Source organism: Hemiscyllium ocellatum, chromosome 23 (assembly GCF_020745735.1).
Source record: "Hemiscyllium ocellatum isolate sHemOce1 chromosome 23, sHemOce1.pat.X.cur, whole genome shotgun sequence".
NCBI classification, from domain to species: domain Eukaryota; kingdom Metazoa; phylum Chordata; class Chondrichthyes; order Orectolobiformes; family Hemiscylliidae; genus Hemiscyllium; species Hemiscyllium ocellatum.
Genome location: NC_083423.1, coordinates 51,239,196 through 51,260,663, shown reverse-complemented (window position 1 = coordinate 51,260,663; position 21,468 = coordinate 51,239,196). Strand labels below are relative to the sequence as shown.

The window sequence follows — 21,468 nt, the reverse complement described above, 5'->3', positions numbered from 1 at the left end:
TTTGAGTCCATGTTCCAGAATATTAGTCTTTGCCTCTGGATTAATAATTCTGTGACACTTTACACCACCATCTTCCCCATCTTATTTTCTGCAAATTGATGGATCATTTTAAATTGGAGAGTGATTGAATATTTTGAAAGATAATTAATTTGCAGCAGGTACATATTACTATTGGCATATTTCTGGATAAATTGAGGGCCAATGGAGTTTGTACATTCTCCCCGTGTCTGCGTGGGTTTCCTCCGGGTGCTCCGGTTTCCTCCCACAATCCAAAGATGTGCAGGTCAGGTGAATTGGCCGTGCTAAATTGTCCCGTAGTGTTAGGTGCATTAGTCAGAGGGAAATGGATCTGGATGGATTACTTTTCGGAGGGTCGGTGTGGACTTGTTAGACCGAAGGGCCTGTTTCCACGCTGTAGGGAATCTAATCAAATAGCAGTATCACAGCAACATTTAAATTAAATCCATGTTAATTATATTACTCACCTGTCAAATGTTCTTATCAAGTGTTTACTGAACTTTGTGGTCATACCTGAAAGCAAAATAAACTTAAACATCGGTATTTATATTGTATGTGTATTTCTGGCTATCATCCAGGTAGAAAGAGGCAATTATGAAAGCAATCTTCCATCTTCAAAGATCATATGAATTTGGAGTAGCCGATTCGATCCCTCAAGTGCATTCTGCTCATCAATAAGATCATGGCTGATCCAATTTTGGTCTCAACTCCACCTTTGCAATGATCAATTAATTTAAGTTAAATTTCGCAAGCTGCTTGGTTACTTTTGAGTCAACATCAACAAACCTTGAATTTGGGCCTCTGACATCATCAGTGCTCCAAAACAACCTCAAAGCTCACAGGGGCAGAACAGTGGCTCAGTGATTAGCACTGCTGCCTCACAGCATCAGGGATGGAGTTCGATCCCTGCCTTGGGCGACTGTCTGTGTGGTGTTTGCACATTCTCCCCTTGTCTGCGTGGATTTCCTCCCACAATCCAAAGATGTGCAGGCCAGGTGAATTGCTAAAATACCTATTGTGTCAGGTGCATTAGTCAGAGGTGGGGAAATGGGTCTGGGTGGTTGCTCTTTAGAGGGTTGGTGTGGACTTGATGGGCCAAAGGGCCTGTTTCCATACTGTAGGGAATCTAATTTAACCTGAAACAGCTTTGGGTGGTACGGTAGTTCAATGGTTAACACTGCTGCCTACAGGGCCAGGTACCCAGGTTTGATTCTCTCCTCAGGTGACTGTCATGTGGAGTTTGCACATTCTCCCTGTAGGTTTCCTCCTACATTCCAAATGATGTGCGGGTGAGATGAAGTGGCCATGCTAAATTGCCCATCGTATTACAGGTAAATGGAGGGAAATAATTCTGGGTGGGTGACTCTTTGTAGGATCAGTGTGGACTTGTTGGGCCGAAGGGCCTGTTTCCACACTGTAAGAAATCTAATCAAAGATGCTTGGCATAACCTCAAGTTCTGTTGAAGTTTTCTGCAAGATATTTTCTCAGGTCTGGTGTCACTGGTTCCATCCATAAGCAAGACTAATATGTGTTGTGATGTGGAGCTTGCGTTTTGTATGCTATAAAACATCAATGAATTTCCTTGCTCAAAATCCTTATGCTAGCAATAAAATATATAAAGTTTTACTAAACAAAGTCTTAATTCTTCGATTCATCCAATGAGATGCAAACTTTGCACCAGTAAGTGATTATGTTTACACAGGACAAATTAACTAACTGTAGCCAGTATATCATTGCAGTGTAAACTTTTCAATATCATGATCAAGTCTGGAGAAGTGCACTGTTGTTCTGACCCATTATTTTTAAGTTACAGCATAAATTTAAAAAATCTTTTTCTCAGTTATCAAGATGAACAATTAACTGCCTTATCTATATCAGATTTTAAACAATACAAACTACTCGTCAGATTTTTTACTAAACAAAATTATTGGTTTATTATCAAAGAAAAGCTTTTTCAATAAATATGTAACAATTCGTTAAGATATACAGACAGTAATGTGGAAGTTTATGTGTGTATCCTTCTAAATATTCCCAAAACATGCAAGATATTCAGCAAAATAGAGAAACATATTAGTTTTCTGAGAAACAACACTTTGGCCAACAGCTTATTCATAAAGGCAAATGGATAAAACTAGGAAGTTCCAAAGTCTGCTGCTATGTTGTCATGTGGTCGTATCACACACCACACACAGTTAGCTTTGACGTCTTGCAGACATAGCTTACTGAGGAAGTACATCTTGAGATTCCCTTTCAATCACTCTTTTAAAAGATAAAAAAAGTTTCACCATTAACAAACAAGGAGTTTTATTTTCAGAAATGGGAAAGATCAGCTGGGAAGTTTGTTCGAAACAGTATTTCCTCCAAGTGAACCAATAAAACCCTCTGCCTCTAGTCACTGTTCAAAACAGACCTTACAGGGGTCTACTGCAAAGAAAGCAATTACAACTGGCTGTTTGGTTCACAAAAGACTTGATCATGGTCTCAATGCCCAGAATGAACTTTTTAATTACCTATGAAATAAACCACTTCAAGTTTTTAGATAAAATAAATAAATCAATTTTAATAATCTTTCAAAATTGAACCTTTCAGGTAAATTTAAATATAAATCATCTTTGTAATACTGGAATATGTGAAAGTATTAATGACTCAAGACTTTTCCCATTGAAAATAGGCATTTAAAAGCAAGTTATCTTGTGACAACTACAAACTGGATTAATGTCGAAGTGAAATTACCATTACCTTTTAAAGCATAGCTATGACTTTGGCCCATTACTCTGAGATTTAGACCTACTTGCAAGTGACTGAAAATACTTTATTAGTTGCAAAGTGATTTTTGACAAAAATTCCATTTAAGTCTTTCTTTCATTGTCTGTATCTTAGGGTCTGAAAAGAAGTGGCTGCAGAGATAATGTTTGCATTAGTTGTAAACTTCCAAAATTCCCTAGATTTTGGAAAACTCACTCCGATTAGAAAAAAACAGAAAACTAACAGCTCTATTTACAAAAGGAGTAAGTGAATAAGCATAAAAACACATTGGAAGTTCATTATAATATAGATGTTGCAGTCCAGAAACTGGAATGCAATATTATTGGCAACATTAATAACGAAACATTAGATTAGATTAGACTTACAGTGTGGAAACAGGCCCTTCGGCCCAACAAGTCCACACCAACCCGCCGAAGCGAAACCCACCCATACCCCTACATTTACCCCTTACCTAACACTACGGGCAATTTAGCATGTCCAATTCACCTGACCCGCACATCTTTGGACTGTGGGAGGAAACCGGAGCACCCGGAGGAAACCCACGCAGACACGGGGAGAACGTGCAAACTCCACACAGTCAGTCACCTGAGTCGGGAATTGAACCCGGGTCTCAGGCGCTGTGAGGCAGCAGTGCTAACCACTGTGCCACCGTGCCGCCACAAAACATTGGTTTTGTGAAAGAGAAATCATTTTTGACAAACTTATTTGAGTTCCTGAGGATGTAACAAGCAAAGTAAATAAAGTTGGGCCACGAGATGTAGCCTATTAAGATTTCAAGTTCCTTTAAGTGTTACATGAAATGTGTCACATGACCTCATGGTGTTTAGGTTAATAATATTGGCACAGAGAGAGGATTGACAGAAGGATATGATCAGACCATTGGGATAAGTAGATCATTGCAGATTGATAATTTGTGGGGCGTCACAGGAATCACTGCTGGGGTCTCAACTATTCACAATTGATATTCTTGGATGAAAGGGCTGTGTGAAAGAGAGTGTGTTTTAGCAATTTTTGCTCAGAATACTAAGATAGGTAGAAAGCAAGTTGTGGGGAGAATGCAAAGAGCTGGATTTTCTACACACCACCCATGGACTTGAATACAAGGATGTTTAGTCCACTGTGTGACATATGTACAAGTTATCTGCCTTCCCCTGTTACTGGTGCTAGGCCATCACCTTCAAATAGACATTTGATACCCTTAAGTCTGGTCTAATGAATGACAGGAGAGGCCAGGGTTTGTGTTAGGGGGTGTGTGTGTGTGTGTGTGTGTGTGTGTGTGTGTGTATGTATTTACATGGGTGTGAGAGTTGGGAGAGGAAGGTTCCTTCTTCACAGAATCGCTGGGCCCATTGGACAGGAACCTCCCAAGGTATCCTCACAAGATATATAAAACTACAACTGTGTATGCAAATTGACCCACCCAACCTTGCAAATATGTCCCTGCAAAGCATTTAGCACATCCAGTGCTAAAAGAAACTCAAGCCCCAAGTACAGTACCATCAATAGCCTCCACTTTTAGTGGTGCTATTGGCAATGAAGTGATGCTAGCATTTCAATCCAATGTTTTAACACTCCCTGTTTACTTTCACACTGTGCAATAATCATTGTCTTCCAAGGATTGTTCTGTCTTTAGATTGTTTATTTGACCTACTCCATTATGCTTGGACCCAAATCTAATGTTAAATCTTTTCTTGGTGGATGTGCAAGGTACTGGTTAACGAAACACCCCGTGGAACGTATTTTACAAGCCCTTTTCTACTCCGATTCCAAAAGTCTGCTTTAAGTTAAGATTCGTCTTATGACAACTTTAGTTCTACGATCTCTTAAAACTGCAAACAAATTTCATCCTCAAAGAATTCCAAATGTGTTAGGGCTCATCGTACACTCCTAACATTGTCAATGCTCCTTTTCTTTAAAAATCTGCAATCCAAGCATACACCACTGTTAACAAGCCCTTTCTGTTTAATAAGTTTCATTGTATATTTTGGTATTATCCTTCACTCTCCTAAAGGTTTTATAAGCTGGAATATTGAGTTCCCAATCTCACCTCACTGAGACCAAGCTTCTTTGTTGACAGCAGTGTCATGGTGACCTTTTGATCTAATCGAGGATGTTGAGCTCTTTATAGTCTCATTATCAAAGTCTGTGAACAAATATGCATGTTTACAATTTTTCTTTTGGGATGAAGCTGCTGGTTTTCTGTTGTATTTCATTGCAACACTCAGCCTTGGACTGATGCCAATGTCAGTTTTCCTACACCACCCCCTGTTGTGGTTCTGGCGAGGAGATAACCCCATATCAGCGAGCAAACCTACATCCAAAACCGCAACCTTAGCTACAAAACTCGCTGAGATAACTCCATATTTGGATAAGTAACTCTCCCTCTCAGCAATTCAAATCACTCTTCTTTGAACAAAATGAAATCACTGGAGAGGTAAATGGTTTGGTGGTTTTATCGCTGGCCTGTTAATCAGGCACACTGATAATATTCTGGGGATCTAGGTAGATGGTATAGTTTCAGTTCAATTTTAAAATCTGGAATTAAGTTGAAATAATTTTTGGGAAAAGCTTGTCTGGTTCATTAAGGTCTAGTATACCCTGCTGCAAGTGAGACATGTTATTTAAGGAGGCAGGTGGGAAGCTTAGCTTTTGCATGGCACTTCCATTGTTTGCACTTGACCATCAACCGGGCCTAGCAGAGCAACATTTGTAGCGCCAGAGTAGCAGGACTAAATGCAGGCTCTTATCTGGGGCTCATCTACTTTATTTCACATCTTTCATTTAGCTTCTGCTCCTTTTCTTCCATGTTTTTCATTCGTTTTCTTTTTGTTGGCAAGTTAGCAGCAGCAAGAGCGGGTGTGGTGGCAGCTTCCCAGTGGTTGGAGTCGGTGGATGTGGCTCCTCCTGGTGGTTGGAGGTGGCAACAGCAGCAGCCAGCAGGCACTCCTGGTTATTAGTGAGGCAGCAACAGGGCCATGATTTCTCATTGCAGGATGAGTGTGGGTTCAACATGGCAGATGAACAGAAGGATAGAAACCGCGTATGGGCAGTGAGTAGCAGGCCTAAGTAAGGACTAGGAATCAGGAATTAGGAATAAGCACAGGTTTGGTGTGACAAAGGGCCTGTTCCTGTTCTGTATTGTATTATTGTATATCAATGTCATGACTGGTAATTTGGGTGTGCCCAACTGTACAGAACCTGCATTTAGAATAAAGAAGGCAAATAGCAATGAGACAGAACAGAGGTCTGCTTTTCTCTGCTGCTTCTTCAACTGCCCACATCTCAATCTGAAAAAACACAGCAAATTCAGGGCAGAGGCTATGCTATGCAACATAAAGCATGGATCCTACAGCTTTTCCAAGTCTGTTTGTCCAGCCTTTCGTAGCCATAAAATTTAACTGGAGTCATAGAGGGTGACCTTATAGAGGTTTATAAAATCGTGAGGGGCATGGATAGACAAGGTCTTTCCCCTGGGGTGGGGAAGTCCAGAACTAGAGGGCATAGGTTTAGGGTGAGAGGGGAAAGATTTAAAAGGGACCTAAGGGGCAATTTTTTCAAGCAGATGGTGATGTCTGAATGGAATGAGCTGGCAGAGGAAGTGGTGGAGGCTGGTACAATTACAATATTTAAAAGGCATCTGGATGGTATATGAATAGGAACAGTTTAGAGGGATATGGGCCAAGTGCTGGCAAATGGGACTAGGTTAATTTAGGATATCTGGATCGCATGGATAAGTTGGACCAAAGGGTCTGTTTCTGTGCTGTATGTCTCTATGATTCTATAACTATGACTCTGGGCTTTTATTAATTCATTCATGGGATGTGTACAAAGAGAGATGGCTGTGGCTACTGGAGGTCAGTCATCTCAGTTCCATGACATCTCTGCTGTAATGGAAGATTTCATCAACAATGCAACAAGCAGCACTTGCTTAGCATTAACCTGTTCACTGATATTCAATTTGGGTTCTGTCAGGGCCACTCAGCTCCTGACCTCATTACAACCTTGGGTCATCTTGGTAAAAGAGTTGAATTTTAGAGGTGAGTTGAAAATGATACCTTGATATCCAGGCTGAGTGGAGCATCAAAAAACCTAAACCAAAGTTAATGAGAATCATAAGGAAACCTTACTGATGGCTGGAGTCATCCAAGCACATAGGAAGATGGTTGCAATTATTGGAGATCAGTCACCTCAGCTTCAGGTCATCTCCAGAGAAGTTCCTCAGGCAACTGTCCTAGGCCCAACCATGTTCAACTGCTTCATCAATGACCCTTCCTCCATCATAGCATATGAACATATAAACAAGAAAAAAAAAGTAGTCTACCCAAACTTTTGAGCCAGCTCTGCTGTCCAATAAGATCACAGTTGATGTGATTTTAACGTGAACTCTACATTTCTGAACATCCATTCCATCAATGATCTTTCAACCCTTTGGTAACCGAGAATCTGTCTGTTCCTACCTTAAAAATATTTAAAGGTTCTGCATCCATTGTGTATTGAAGGAGAGAATTTGAAAGACTCACAGTCCTCTGAGAGAAGGTCAAAGTTCACTGATGACTGCACACTATTAAGCACCATCATGACTCCTCAAGTACTAAAGCAATCCATGTCCAAATGCAGTGAGACCTAGAGAATATCCAGGTTTTGGCTGAAAACTGGCAAGTAACATTCACATCATACAAATGCCAGGCAATGACCATTTCCAAAAGAGAGAATATAACCATGGTTCATTGACATTCAGTGACATTACTATCACTGAATCCTCCACTATCAACATACTGGGGGTTACCATTGAAGAGAAGCTGAACCAGACTAGCCATATAAATACAATGGCTACAAAAGCAAGTCAGAGGTTCAGAACACTGCAACATGTAATTCACCTCCTGACTCTGCCAATGACTGTCCATCATCTACAAGGCACAAGTCAGGAGTGTGATGGCACTGATTTCCTTATTTTCCCACGATGCATGACTAAGGCTGTATATCTTGGTTAATCTCGATAGGTTTCCTTAAATTCCATAAGTACTCTTATTATATCGTCCCATTGTTCATTATTTAAGTTTGAGAATATGATGTCTGAATACTTATTTTGAAGTAAGGAAGTAAATTGAGTTAAAATAGTACTGGTGGCTTAGTTAAACATAACCAGTGTTCTCCTCGTAGCCATTGTTACAGCTTGGATAAATTAATATCCAAGTAACAGTTTCATAATAACAGTTAAAGTTATATCCATGTGAATTGTACAACTCACCTATGTCAGTGAAATGTTAACACTGTTTCTCTCTTTACAGATGTTGCCGGATCTGCTGAGCTTCTTCAGCACTTCCTGTTTTTGTTTATTTTTAGTTAATGATAAGCTGGTTAATATATTACGCAAGCAATCTTTCTTCTTCATAGAACATGCAAATTAGAATTTAGGCTGACTGGTCCATGTAGAACTTCCAGTCTCTCAAGCATGCTCTGCCATTCAATAAGATCATGGCTGATCTCATTGTGACCTCAATTCCATTTGCAATGGGAGTCGGATATCACTGGTAAAGCTAATGTTTGTCGGCCATCTCTGATTTTCCTTGCACTGAGTGTCTTGCTAAGCCATTTCAGAGGACAGTTAACAGCCAGCCATGTTGCTGTCAATCCTGGAGTCATGGGCTGGCCAATGGAAATGCTTGTCTGGTAGCTTCCATAATAGGTGACTGGTTCTAAAAGGCATCTTGACATGTTGTATTATACTAAAGTTATGATCCATTTTATTTCAAAGCAATGTCAACAATTTTCCTTAGGATTGAACTGGACTCATTTTGAACTGTTCATTTATCACGAATAAATGAGCATAAAATCCCATTGCTTTCTATTGTATGTTGCATTTATACAGGGACACTAAAACTCAACTGTAAATCAAACTAGCACAACAAACCCTAAAAAGGCAAACCTCTGTGGTACTCTTCAAGATGTCAGTCCTACAAATAACAAAGAAATAAAAATGACATATGATGTGCAGTCCAAAACAATTACTAGATTAATTTTCAGTTAAACTGAAGCAAATGTAACAAACAGTAAAATGGCAAAACAGAAAGTGTGATCCTAAATGATACTTAATTTCTACTAATAAAAATTTCAAGCAACTATTAATTCTTTGTTTATGTTAGATACTGGTGGCAACCAATATTTGGATGTTTCAACTCTTGTAACATCTGTTTCACTTGATTTCCTTTATCCTTTATTTGCAGTTGCTGCATGAATCTTGTTTCTATTGAGCAGGTTCTTGGTTCTTGGCTCATAGAAACAAAAAAAAGGACAAGTCCATTTCAACCTTCAAGCTATTTGCTTTATTCAATGAGATGAGATCAACGCTGATAACATTAATTCTCCATGTCTATCTTTGCTCCACATTTCTTAATGCTTTTGACTATCAAAATCGATCAATCAATCTCAGATTTAAAATTGACAATTGATTGAACATTAATTTCCATAGTGAGAGTTGCAAATTTCAACCTATTCTTTGCAAGAACTGTTTTCTAATTGCAATCCTGAATGGATTGGCTCAAATCTTTAGACTATTCTCTCTATTCCTAGATACCGCAACTCATGGTAATATTTCTCCCACTACTCTATTTGTTCTGAAACTTGTAATCAAATGACCCTTTTCATCTTTAAATTCTAAAAGTGCAACTTTAGTTTATTAATTCTCTCCTCATAGCTCAATCTTTAGAGTCCAGCTGTCATCCAAGTAAACCTCTTGCTACATTCCTAAGAACATAAGAACTAGGAGCAGCAGTAGGCCATCTGGCCCCTCGAGCCTGCTCTGTCATTCATTAAGATTATAGATGATCTTTTCATGGACTCAGGTCCACCTCTCCACCTGCTCATCACAACCCTTAATTCCTTTACTGCTCGAAAATCTATCTTTGCCTTAAAAAACATTCAACCAGGTAGCTTCAACTGCTTCATTAGACAGGGAATTCTACAGATTCACAACCATTTGGGTGATGATATTTACTCTATTCACAACCTTTTTGGTGAAGAATTTCCTCTTCAACTCAACCCTAAATTTGCTCCCCCTTGTTTTGAGGCTATGACCCCCAGTTCTAGTTTCACCCATCAGTGGAAACAAGCTGTTTGCTTATACCTTATCTAGTCTCTTCATAATTTTATATATTACTATAAGATGCCCCTAATTCTTCTAAATTCCAATATAGTCCAATCTCCTCATATGCCAACCCCCTCATCTCCAGAATCAACCTAGTGAACCTCCTCTGCAACCCTTCCATTCTTCCTCAGGTAAGGAGACCAAAACTGTACTCAGTACTCCAGGTATAGCCTCACCAGCACTCTACGCAGCTGTAGCATAACCTCCCTTTTTTAAACTCCATCTCTCCAGCAATGAAGGACAATATTTGGGTGGCACGGTGACTCAGTGGTTAGCACTGCTGCCTCACAGTGCCAGGCACTCGGGTTTGATTCCAGCCTTAGGCGACTGCCTGTGTGGACTTTACACATTCTCTCTGTGTCAGTGTGGGTTTCCTCTGAGTGCTCCATTTCCTCCCACAATCCAAAGATGTGCAGGTCAGGTGAATTGGCCATGCTAAATTGCCCATAGTGTTAGGTGCATTAGTCAGGGGTAAATATAGTGAAGGGGAATGGGTCTGGGTGAGTTATTCTTCAGAGGGCCAAGGGGCCTGTTTCCATACTGTAGAGAAACTAATCATTCCATTCTTAATAACCTGCTGCATCTGCAAACCCATTTTTTTGTGATTCGTGTACAAGGACACCTAAGTCTCTCTGCACAGTGGCATGCTGCAATTTTTTGCCAGTTAAATAATAGTCCATTATGCTGATATTCCTACCAAAATGGACGATCTCATTTTTACCAACATTGTACTCCATCTGTTCAACTCTTGCCCACTCACTTAACCTACCTATATCCCTCTGCAGACTTTCAGTGTCCTCTGCACACTTTGTTCTCCTACTCATCTTAGTGTCATCTGCGAACTTTGACACACTACACTATCTCTCCAAAGTCCAGTATATATTTCCTAAGGTGTTGTTTTCAGAAGTGCTTACAACACTCCAGGTATGATAGTACTCAGAGGTAGCACTCCTGTTTCTGAGTCAGACAGTTAAGAGTTTGAGTCCAGATGTTGGACTCCATAATCCAGACTGACAGGTCAGTGTTGCACTGAGGAAGTGTTGCACTGTTGGAAGTGCTTTCTTTCAGGTCAGGTGAGATGTTAAACAAAGGCCCTATTTGTCCTGAGAGGCAGTTGTAAGAGACAAAATGGCATTATTTCAAGAAGACCAGGAAAGTTTTCTGTCATTGCTGAGGCAATATTTATCCCTCAACCCACATCAATGCCACAAATAATTTGGCCATCTTCCCATTGCTGGAGGAGCATGAGGTTCATGAATCTTCTCTCATAGGCTTTTGGATTTTCTTTACAAAAATCAAATCTTTGGAATGCTTTTTTTCTCAGAGAGCAGTGGAGAGTTTGAAGGCTGAATACATTTGAGGCTGAATTAGACAGATTTTAAATCCACAGGGGAATCAGGGGTTATATGGGGGCAGGCAGAAAGGAGTCAAACATCTGGAGCGGGACTCAAACTCTTAACTGTCTAACTCAGAAACAGGAGTGCTACCACTGAGTACTATCATACCTGGAGTGTTGTAAGCACTTCTGAAGGTGAAGTCAAAGCCACAATTGGACAATTTCATTGAGTATCAGTCATGGCTCAATGGGCATAAGAGAAACACGGAAACAGGGAGCAGGAGTAGGTCATTTAGCCCTTTGAGTCTGTTCCACCATTCACTATGTTCACCGAGTTTCTCCATCTTAATGTCATATTCTCACTTTCTCCCCATACTGCTAGATGCTTTTAATATCCAAAAATAATCTGTCTCTTTCTTCAATATTTTCAGTAACTTGGTCTCTCGGCCTTCTGTGATGAGGAATTCCATAAGTTCACTTCCATTTGAGAAGAAGTTTTTCCTCGTCACTCCTACAAGGCCCACCCCTTATCCTGAGACTGTGACCCCTGGTTCCAGACTCCCTAACCACAGAAAGCATTCTCCCTGCATCTAGCCTGTCCAGCCTGGTTAGAATTTTCTACATTTCAATCAGATCCCCTTTCATCTTTCTACACTTTTGTGAGTAGACACCTACTCCAGCTCCTAATTCTTATAAATTTTCCAGCATGTTTCTCTTCTTATAATTGTGACCATACTTCAAAAGAACTTATAATACTTGATAATACTTTAGGATGTATTGAGGCTGTGACAGGTGCTACATAAATGCAAGTTTTTCTTCCATGCTTCCTATAACATAACTGCAGAAATACTTATGGAGGAGGGTTTTAAATTGATCTATTCTAGTCACATAGCCACAAATCAATCTCTTAGTAAATCAGCAACCATTTTTCACTGTAACCAATCTTATTTCCACTCAAGTTCAGTAAACAATCTTTTTTAAGAGGCTTGTTTGCTATTCACACAGGCACTTTTACGAGTTTTGAAATTTAAAATCGTTTTTTTTTCTAAGCCAATATTAAATAAAGTGCGATACAGTGAAAAATCAACTGTTAGTTCTCTCCAAGCTCACTTTGTGATTCGGTGGTTCACATCTAATTCCTCCTCCACTCCACATCAGAAACAAAATCAAGACAATTTATGCTTTTCTTTAGTTACTTCATAGAGATCTAACCACAAAATGGCAGCTGAGGATAAAAAAACAATATTGTAGGAAGATCTCAAACATTGTGTGTTTTAATGCTTGCATCAAAGAAGAGGGTATTAAGAATTCCAGAGTGTGGAGCCAAGGCAACTGAAACATAGTCATCAATAGTGCAAGGAAGGGAGTATGAGAATGTCAAGAAGCCGAAGATTAAGGTTCTAAGGGGCAGTGATTCTGGAGGAAGTTGATGCTTTACTTTCCTTTGGGCCACTCATGAGTGGAAACTTTCATCAAATAAAACTGTTACAAAAAACGAAAGCAAAATGCTGCGGATGCTGGAAATCTGAAACATGAAGAAAATGTTGGAGAGACTTTCTTCAAGAGTCACATAGGACTCGAAACAGCAACTGTTTCTCTCCACAGTTGTTGTAAGGTCTGCTGAGTTTCTGTAACATTTTCTGCTTTTGTTTACAATTAGTGAAATCTTTTTTTAAAAATCAAATGCCCTTATACTTGTTTCCTGAAGATCTATTGCAGGCATTAGACCAAGGATCTGATGCAAGTTTTCAGCATTGTTCACGATAGTGTGAAGCAATTTTTAAATGAAACAGAGCTCCATCTGTGCCTTCTTGAGCATAATCGCATACTTCTGATCACTAGCATTTAACTTCAATGATATTCCCAATGTTACGAAGCAATTGATGATACATTAAGATTTTTGTTTAATCTGACAAACGTCAATGTTGAAAGTTAAGAAGTTGACTCTACACCAGTCTATCTCTGTGTAGTATAAATGATATTACTTTCTGCTCAGAATTGTCAGGATTGTGTATTTGATACTTCCTTGGGGTTTAGGGCCATCAAGCCATGCTGATAAACAGGCATCATGGTCTTTATCATCTGGAGTACAGTTTTTTCTGCCCAATATTTAGTTAATCAGAACATACTTTAGAAATCATAAAAGGGAATGCTGTTTACATCAGTCTCTGGAAATATAACACATATCACAGCATGAATTCTTCTGACATTGTAAAAAGTGAGTGAAGTACTTTACCAAGACAGGACACAGAGTTTGAACCAGTAAAAATTTATTTACATAAAATGCATTCAACAGAGCCATATTTTCAGAATGATGTTAAATCATTGCTTACAATTCAGGGCACACAAGAGCTTTAAATATGGAGCCCACCTTCTATCTAAACATAGGAGTGATTTTAACTGGTAAGATGTTTGTGAAGGTGCAGCTGAGAGGGAAATCCACAACATAGTGAGAGCGCAGGGTGAAGCCGCTGTCATTTTAACTCCTGGACCTAAATCTTCAATAACCCAGGACAGTCTTCCATCTGGCAGAGGTTTAAAACAAGCAAGGTTGTTGGGTTGGAGCATAAAACTTGTCAGGAGCTTGAGGACACTGGGAACCAAGGGAATTAGAATAAAATTCCAGATTGCAGACAGTGGCTTTGGGAGCCGAATGCAGGAGGGTGAGGCATCCCTGAGGAGCCAGGAGGGAAGAGGCATAGCTCCTCCTCCCAATGCTATGGAATTCTGCAGAAAATCAGTTTTCAAAAATTATCCCTCACCTCTTCTCGACATTCTTCAGACTTCTACTGGGTTCCCTATACACAGACTGGTTCCATACGGACCAGGGTTTAAAATGCTGGCAAGGCATTGCTTATGTAGCTTGAATGTGACTGAAGTAAAGTGGAGTCCCACTTGCTGGAGACAGCTAATCTTCCTGTGTTTCGATTAAGCTACATAAAGATGATGGAGGTTAGACCATAGCATAAAATTCCTTTCTACCATCTTACCCTCATTCTTGCCCAACCACATCATCCCGTTATGTGGGCTACAGTTGACCCCTCAGACTTCATGACAAACTATCATTGATTCTCGTTCAGCCTTTTGAATCAGTGCTAGCTCAAGATTTAAAGTATATATCCTTGCAGATTGGATGCAAGGATATATAAAAACATAAAATAGCCACCGATGATGAAATAATTAAAATCAGGGATCCCCCAAGAAGCTGGGGTTAGAGGAGCATAGATATCTTGGAGGGTTGCAGCAGGTTACAGAGATGGGGAGGACTGAGGAAGTGAAAGAATTTAAGGATAGAATTTGAAAATCATAACATTGCTTAACCAGGAGCCAATGTCATTGGTGAGCACAAAATGGACAGGATTTAGTGCAAGTTCGGTCATGAACAGGAAAATTTGGATGATCTTGAGTTTACAAAGATTATTACATGGGAAGCTTAACAAGGCTGTTCAGTCAAATGTGTAGCAGGGGAGGGGTTAATCAAAGTTACAAAAGCGATAGCAAGTTGTCTTAGTGACGGCACAGGTATGTACTTCAAAGCTGTTCAAATGGAACAGAACATGGTGAACAGTTTTGCTCAGCCTCATACAGTTACCAGGGGAAGGATGGAGCCAGCAAACTGCAGAACAGAGTTTGTACTGGGGGCTGAAGACAATAATTAATACTTTTAAAAAAAGAATGTGCTTAAATGCACAAGCCTGCTTACTCAGACAATAGGGTTACATCACTTCTCTTGTTAATGAAGATGTTAACAGGAAGAACAAAGGAAATTGGAATGCAGGAAAGGAAAGCAGGTCTATCAAGCCATCCCATATTCAGGGTAACTGGGGAACTAATAAATGGTCACTTGCTGAATGCCTTCTCCCCGCACTATACACAATCACCCACACCCAACCTGCCCACACATATGCACTCACCCACACTATTCCACACAGAGACGCGCGCACATACCCAACCTATGCATATAACACACACTCATGTACTCCACTCATCCACACACATAGATACATACACACTCAACACAGAATCATACACACACCCAAACCACACACACACCCTATTTATCCAATTATCGATTCATACACACCCCAGACATACCTAATTCATTCACATCCAGCCACACATACTCACACACATGCTTCCCACTTACCAACACACACCTATATATGCACACATTATGCATTCCCTACTCACCTATACACAACCATACATACACATTCTCCATTCACCCACACCCACACATCTTCACTTTCTCACTCATGCATTCTCACTCTTACATTCCTACTCACGTACACTCCCCACTCTCCCCCACACACCAATATTCAGAACTCTCACTGCACATAACTCCACCCACAGATACTGCCCACATAACCACACTCACATACACACAGCATACACCATATATAATCCATAGATTCACCCACATCCAAACTCAATCCCAACATACCCATACAAACACGATCCACACACTCCACACACACACCTATCACATGTACAAATTCAAACTGAATCCCAACTACACACACACTCACAGATGTACACATACTGAGAGATACATAGAAACAAAAACATCATCTCCCCAAACACACACATAGCCATGTAATTGCATGGAGATTGTAGAATTAGTAAAGGGAAAAAATTATGGCAGAGTTTCTAGACAACACAAACCCTCCTCTCCCCTCCACAGGTTGTCTGAACCAGTCCAGCAGATTGGATCACCCATATGTAACATTAATTGTCATCTTCTATAGAAAAAACTTCTTCTAGACAACCACTAGATTTCCAACAGTCGGCAGTTAAAATATTAGGATCATGGACTAGAACTTCTCTGACAGGGAGTGACCTTAACATATCATCATTTCTGGTTCACAGGAGAAATGCAGTAAAAATTCATACTCGAATTCCTTGTCACATTAAAGCTGAGCTGAAATTATTTAATGTGCATAGATAACAAAGTCTGCACTTTAATATTTAAACTTGGTAGCTTTTGAAAGACGAATTCAGTGAATAAATCACCTCACATCCTGGAATGCTCACTTGAGTATCAAAATATAGTTCCATTGTGGTTCCAGTGTGGGGCAGAGTTAGAACTCAAACTGCAACCAACATTCTGATTGTAACTTCAGGGAGACCACATAATAAAATCCAATGCTATAGAAATTCACTTTCAAGGTATGAATTATATTAAATTCAATGTAAATCTCACTGCCCATCCAGCCTCTAATACAAAAACATGACACATATTAATTAAAAGGACCATGAACATTTTCAAACACAACTTTGCATGAACTTCCAAACTCGATTACAGTAGGTGCCTATGTTATTGGAGATATAGCAGTTACAAGAAATCAAGTGCACTAGTCTAATTGCAATTTTATGCTACAAACAATTCTACAAATTCTATATGTACAATTTTATTCTAGCCAATAGAATTCATAGAATTTTACAGCACCGAAAGTGACCCTTCAGTCCATCGTGTCCGCACCAGCTATCAAACACCTATCTCCTCCAACACGAACAGAAATTGCTGGGAAAACTCAGCAGATCTGGCAGCATCTGTGAAGCGAAAGCAATATTAACATTTGTGTTTCCAGTTTCCAGCATCCGCAGTTCTTTGGTTTTCTTGTTTAGTGCCTATCTACTTTAATCCCATTTCCCAGCACTTGCATGCTATGGCACTAAGACAGTGACTAAGTCATCGCTGCCTTGGTATGTAGCATACATTTGTTAATATACCATGAGTATCACATTTTACATTTTTAAAATAGGCCACTTAACTAATGGGTCAATGCCAATTTGGAGACTCACAAGCATACAGATATAAGGTGAGTGTAAAATAATATGGATGCTGGAAATGTGAACTATAGCCGAAAATGCTGGAGAAACTGGCATGCCTGGCATCATGGTGTGAAAAGAGGAAGAGTTAACATCTGGAGTCCAGTATGACTCTTCTTGAGAACGGTTCCTGGAGAAAGAATAGTGGACTTGAGATGTTAACTCTTTTGCTCTCTCTCTGTACAGACCTACTGAGTTTCTCCGGCATTTTCTGTTTTGTTCCAGATCAGGCCGGTTGCTCAAAGAGTGGCGAGGGGTTAAATTACACCGTGTGAAGTAAAGGCACAAAAATGGTCTGCACGTTCAGTATCTGGACAGTCCCTCTTTGAGGGGGGGTGGGAGGGGCAGTGAGAGCCACCAACCGGGAGCTCAGTTCTCGCTCGCTTCGGGCCCGGAGTCGGTGGGGGTGAAGAACTGGACCTTGGGGATGACCAGAGAGGAGGTGCTCCTCCTCATGGAGTTGTTCCTCCTCATGGAGCTGCGCTTCCTCAGCGAATTCTGGTGCGAGAGCTCGCTCCTCTGCAGGGTCTGGATCAGGATGGAGGGCTTCTCGTCCAGCTCCCGGGCGGAGCAGCGCGGGGTCGCCACCTTGACGCGGTTGCCGAACTTGGAGTAGTCCACCGAGTAGGTGCCGTCCTCCTCGGTGACCACCGGCACGAAGCGGTAACCCCAGAGGATCTCCTCGGAGATGTAGGAGGTGCGGGCCTGGGTGGTGATGCCGGTGGTCTCCACCACCCCCTCGAGGATGACGATGACCTCCAGGTTCTGGCTCTGCAGGTCACTGGCCGAGATCTGGTAGAGCGGGCTGCGGCGGTCCACCACGTGGCTGATGGTGAGCGGAGCCACCAGGAAGATGCTGCCGCTGCCCAGGGGGTTGTCCACCGGGATATCGATCTGGTGCAGCGGCAGCAGCTCGCCCTCGGCGGTGGTACTCCTGCGGACCACTTGCATCCTGACCGAGGCGCTGATGATCATGCTCTTGCGGAGGTCGCCCACCCTGAACATGAAGCACAGGCGGCCGTTCCTCAGGCAGATGACGGCGTGCCGGCTGAAGATGAGGGTCTCCGCCCGGCGGTGAGCTTGCGCCGTCTTCATGAAGATACAGCCCAACATGACCGCGTTGATGATCAGCCCCGAGATGTTCTGCACGATCAGGCCGGCGATGGCACTCGCACACTCCTCGGTGATCATGCGGCCGCCGAAGCCGATGGTGACCTGCACCTCGATGGAGAACAGGAAGGCGGAGCTGAAGGATCGCACTTTGGTGACACACGGCTCCAAGGCGGTGCCCGGCCGCCGGGGGTCCAGGTCTCCGTGAGCGAACGCCAGCAGCCACCACATCATGGCGAAGAGGAGCCAGCTGCACAGGAACGACATGGTGAAGATGAACAGGGTGTAGCGCCACTTGAGGTCCACCAGGGTGGTGAAGACATCCTGCAGGAAGCGGCCCTGCTCTCGGATGTTCTTGTGCGCCGCGTTACACGAGCCGTTCTTGGCGATGAAGCGAGCCTGGCGGGGCCGCGCCGTGTACCGGGGCTGACGCCGCACGTTCTCGGCGGCGATCCGGGCCAGCACGTACTCCTCCGGGATGATGCTCTTCCTGGCCAACATTGTGGCCGCATAGTCCTGGCCTTACCCACCAGGCACCCTGCGCTGGGCTGGGCTGGGCTGGGGGCGAGGGCAGACCGCAGACACTGGCGCTCCTGAGTCTGACTTGGGTTTGGCCTTTTGTCGTGGGATCTGGGCGAGAGAGAGAGAGAGAGACAGGGATGGGCACTTCTGTCCTCCAGTTACTAAGCAGAACACTCAGTCTTGGTGTCTAGGAGAGAGCAGCTCACTCCTGGTCCTGTGCAGACGGGTAGAGTTTGCCCTGATGTCTGTGAGAGAGTGTGGCAGGCACTTTAGTGGTGTCAGGGCGAGAGAGACTGGCACTTCAGTTCCCCCGGTTGTGAAGTAGACCACTCAGTGTTGGTGTCTGAGAGAGAGAGAGAGGAACTCACTCCTGGTCCTTTGTAGACAGTCTGACCTTGTCGGAGACTCAGACGGAGAGAGAGTGTGACACTCCTGAACCCACTTTGCTGAGCAGACCAGTTGTAGCGGTGTCTGGGAGAGAGTGTGGCACTGCTGATCCTCGGTATAGAAGCAGAGCTGGGCACTTGAATTGGTGTCTGGGAATGAGACAGAGAGAGAAACACTCCGATATTGATGTAGCGGTGCCCGGTATTCAAAGCCGCGTGTCCTTTTGCTATACACCCGGGCAGGAGGGTCTGCCTTCTTTCTTGATGTCCAAGGCGAAGTGTAACATGGCTCCCCTGTCCCTTGGTCCTTTCGCGGTGGTACGCTGGTGTGGGGGCAGCCTGGCACAGCCGTGGGACCAGCTAACGCTCCCTGTCGCTGCTATCCCAGAGCTGGGCAGACCCGCAGGAGAGACAGGCTGAGAAAGTGGAGCATCACTGAAGGGAACCTCGCACATCCACACCGCCAGTCCCGGGCAGAGGTCTGTCTCCTGCCTCTGTGTGTTTGTGTGTGTGTATGTGTTAGACTGCACCGGCCTGGGACACACTGTCCTGTCTGTCGCTACGAACCCTGAGTAACTACGAGGGCACAGATTCAGCCGATTTTCACCCCTGTTCCCGAATCCAAACTCTAACTTTCTGACGTAAAATGGGAGGATCTTTGAACCTCAGTCCCAAAGGAAAATCTTTTTTTTCCAAAAAAATATTAAAAAGATAAAGGCTGTTAACTCTTTCAGATCATTAAAATTTGTCTGTTTCGAGCACATTGGTTCTGCTTTGTGTTGCCTGTTTGAATTTCGTTGAATGTCATTTGGAGTTGATTTTTCGCTTTCCGTTTCGGGATGAGGTTCATGTATCAGGGCTCTCCCTCGATTAGACATAAACATTTTTCCACTCAATGTCCGCCCCACTGAGATTTCTCTGAGAGACTGCTGTCTGCCCCCAACCTCTTAAGCAGACAGTAAGAGAGACCTTGCCGTCCCTCTCCACAAGAACTGAAACATTTTCTGACCAGCCCTTGCCAGCACCGAATGTGTTAAACCCGGAGATGGCGACAGCTCATTTCCAGTCCCAAAACTGGACAGTTTAATAGGTTGGGTGGCAGGGTGGGTAACTTGAGGTAGCTTTCCGACTGGCAAACGATCTCAGGGCGATGACAAATGGGAGAGGAGAGAAAATGCGTTTCTTTCGATACTGTTGAGAAATCTTCGCGAATGTGTCCGGAGGACTGTATTGGTTCTGCCCCTTCGTGAATGCAAAATGAAGTCAATTTCAGTCGCATTTCTCACAACCAGTTTATTTGACAGTGACAGTGGTCAGAGTAACACAGCGCATTTTCCATAATGAGAGGGTCCCTTAACAAGGTGGGGGTTTGTACAGATGGAGGGCACTGCCGGGGATCACCAACAACGACTAAAATGTTCCAAATTAGTTGGATTACTGGAATGAAATGATTGATTTTCAAGAAAGGAGGAATATATTGAAAATATGGCTGGATTCCTAAGAGGGTTGGCTTCAACTTTAAGGTTGCAATCCAATTTCATTAACGAGTTGTAATGTCTTGCATGTTCAAAGCTAGACATCTTATAAACTCGTGGAAGCATCTGTTTAATGAGATTAATTTAATCTAGGATACATTTTGTGACTGTCTAATAAGATAGGGTGATCCAGTGGTTAGCACTGCTGCCTCACAGCACCAAGGACCAAGGGTCGATTCCCCCCCTCGGGCGACTGTCTGTGTCCAGTTTGTACATTATCCCAGTGTCTGAGTGAGTTTCCTCACACAATCCAAAGGTGTGCAGGCCAGCTGGATTGGCCATGCTAAATTGCCCATAGTGTTAGGTGCATTTGTCAGGGGTGGGGGAATGGACCTGGGTGGTTGCTCTTTCGAGGGTCGGTGTGGACTCAATGGGCTAAAGTGCCTGTTTCCGTACTGTGGGGTATTTAATCTAATCTAACACAGCTTTAAATTGAACCAACGTCAATTTCATGAATAAAATAAAACAAAAACCAAGCTTGCTGAAGAAATTCAGCAGGTCTGGCAGCATTTGTGGTGAGAAAGCAGGATTGACTCGAAGGTTTACTGGACTCAGAAGTTAACTTTGTTGACTCTCTACAGATGCTGCCAGACTTACTGAGTCTCTAAGCAATTTTTGTTCTGTTTGTTTCAGATCGCCATCATTTTAGCTTCTTCATTTCATATTAAGTTTCATGACTGTTGTGCTAACAAAAAGATTAGTTTGTTTTGACATTCTTTTATCTTTATGAGAGGGTCCAGTCCAACTTCGACAGCCGTGTGAGAGAGGAAGAGTATTCGTACTGCAAATTAACATTGAAAGGTTGAACGAAAGATCTA

At 42.4% G+C, this 21,468-nt stretch overlaps 1 protein-coding gene across 1 annotated transcript; it reads right to left on the bottom strand.

Annotated features, from left to right (window-relative positions):
* Positions 1–13,534: 13,534 nt before the first annotated feature.
* Positions 13,535–19,719, bottom strand: LOC132826784 (ATP-sensitive inward rectifier potassium channel 8-like). Its single transcript, XM_060842984.1, has one exon. It carries the CDS (start codon positions 18,706–18,708, stop codon positions 17,467–17,469), a length of 1,242 nt encoding a protein of 413 aa, XP_060698967.1. The 5' UTR covers positions 18,709–19,719; the 3' UTR covers positions 13,535–17,466.
* Between the last annotated feature and the right edge of the window lie 1,749 nt (positions 19,720–21,468).

Excerpts from the sequence above, each read along its gene's own strand:
- LOC132826784 (XM_060842984.1), bottom strand. The coding sequence starts at position 18,708 with ATGTTGGCCAGGAAGAGCATCATCCCGGAGGAGTACGTGCTGGCCCGG.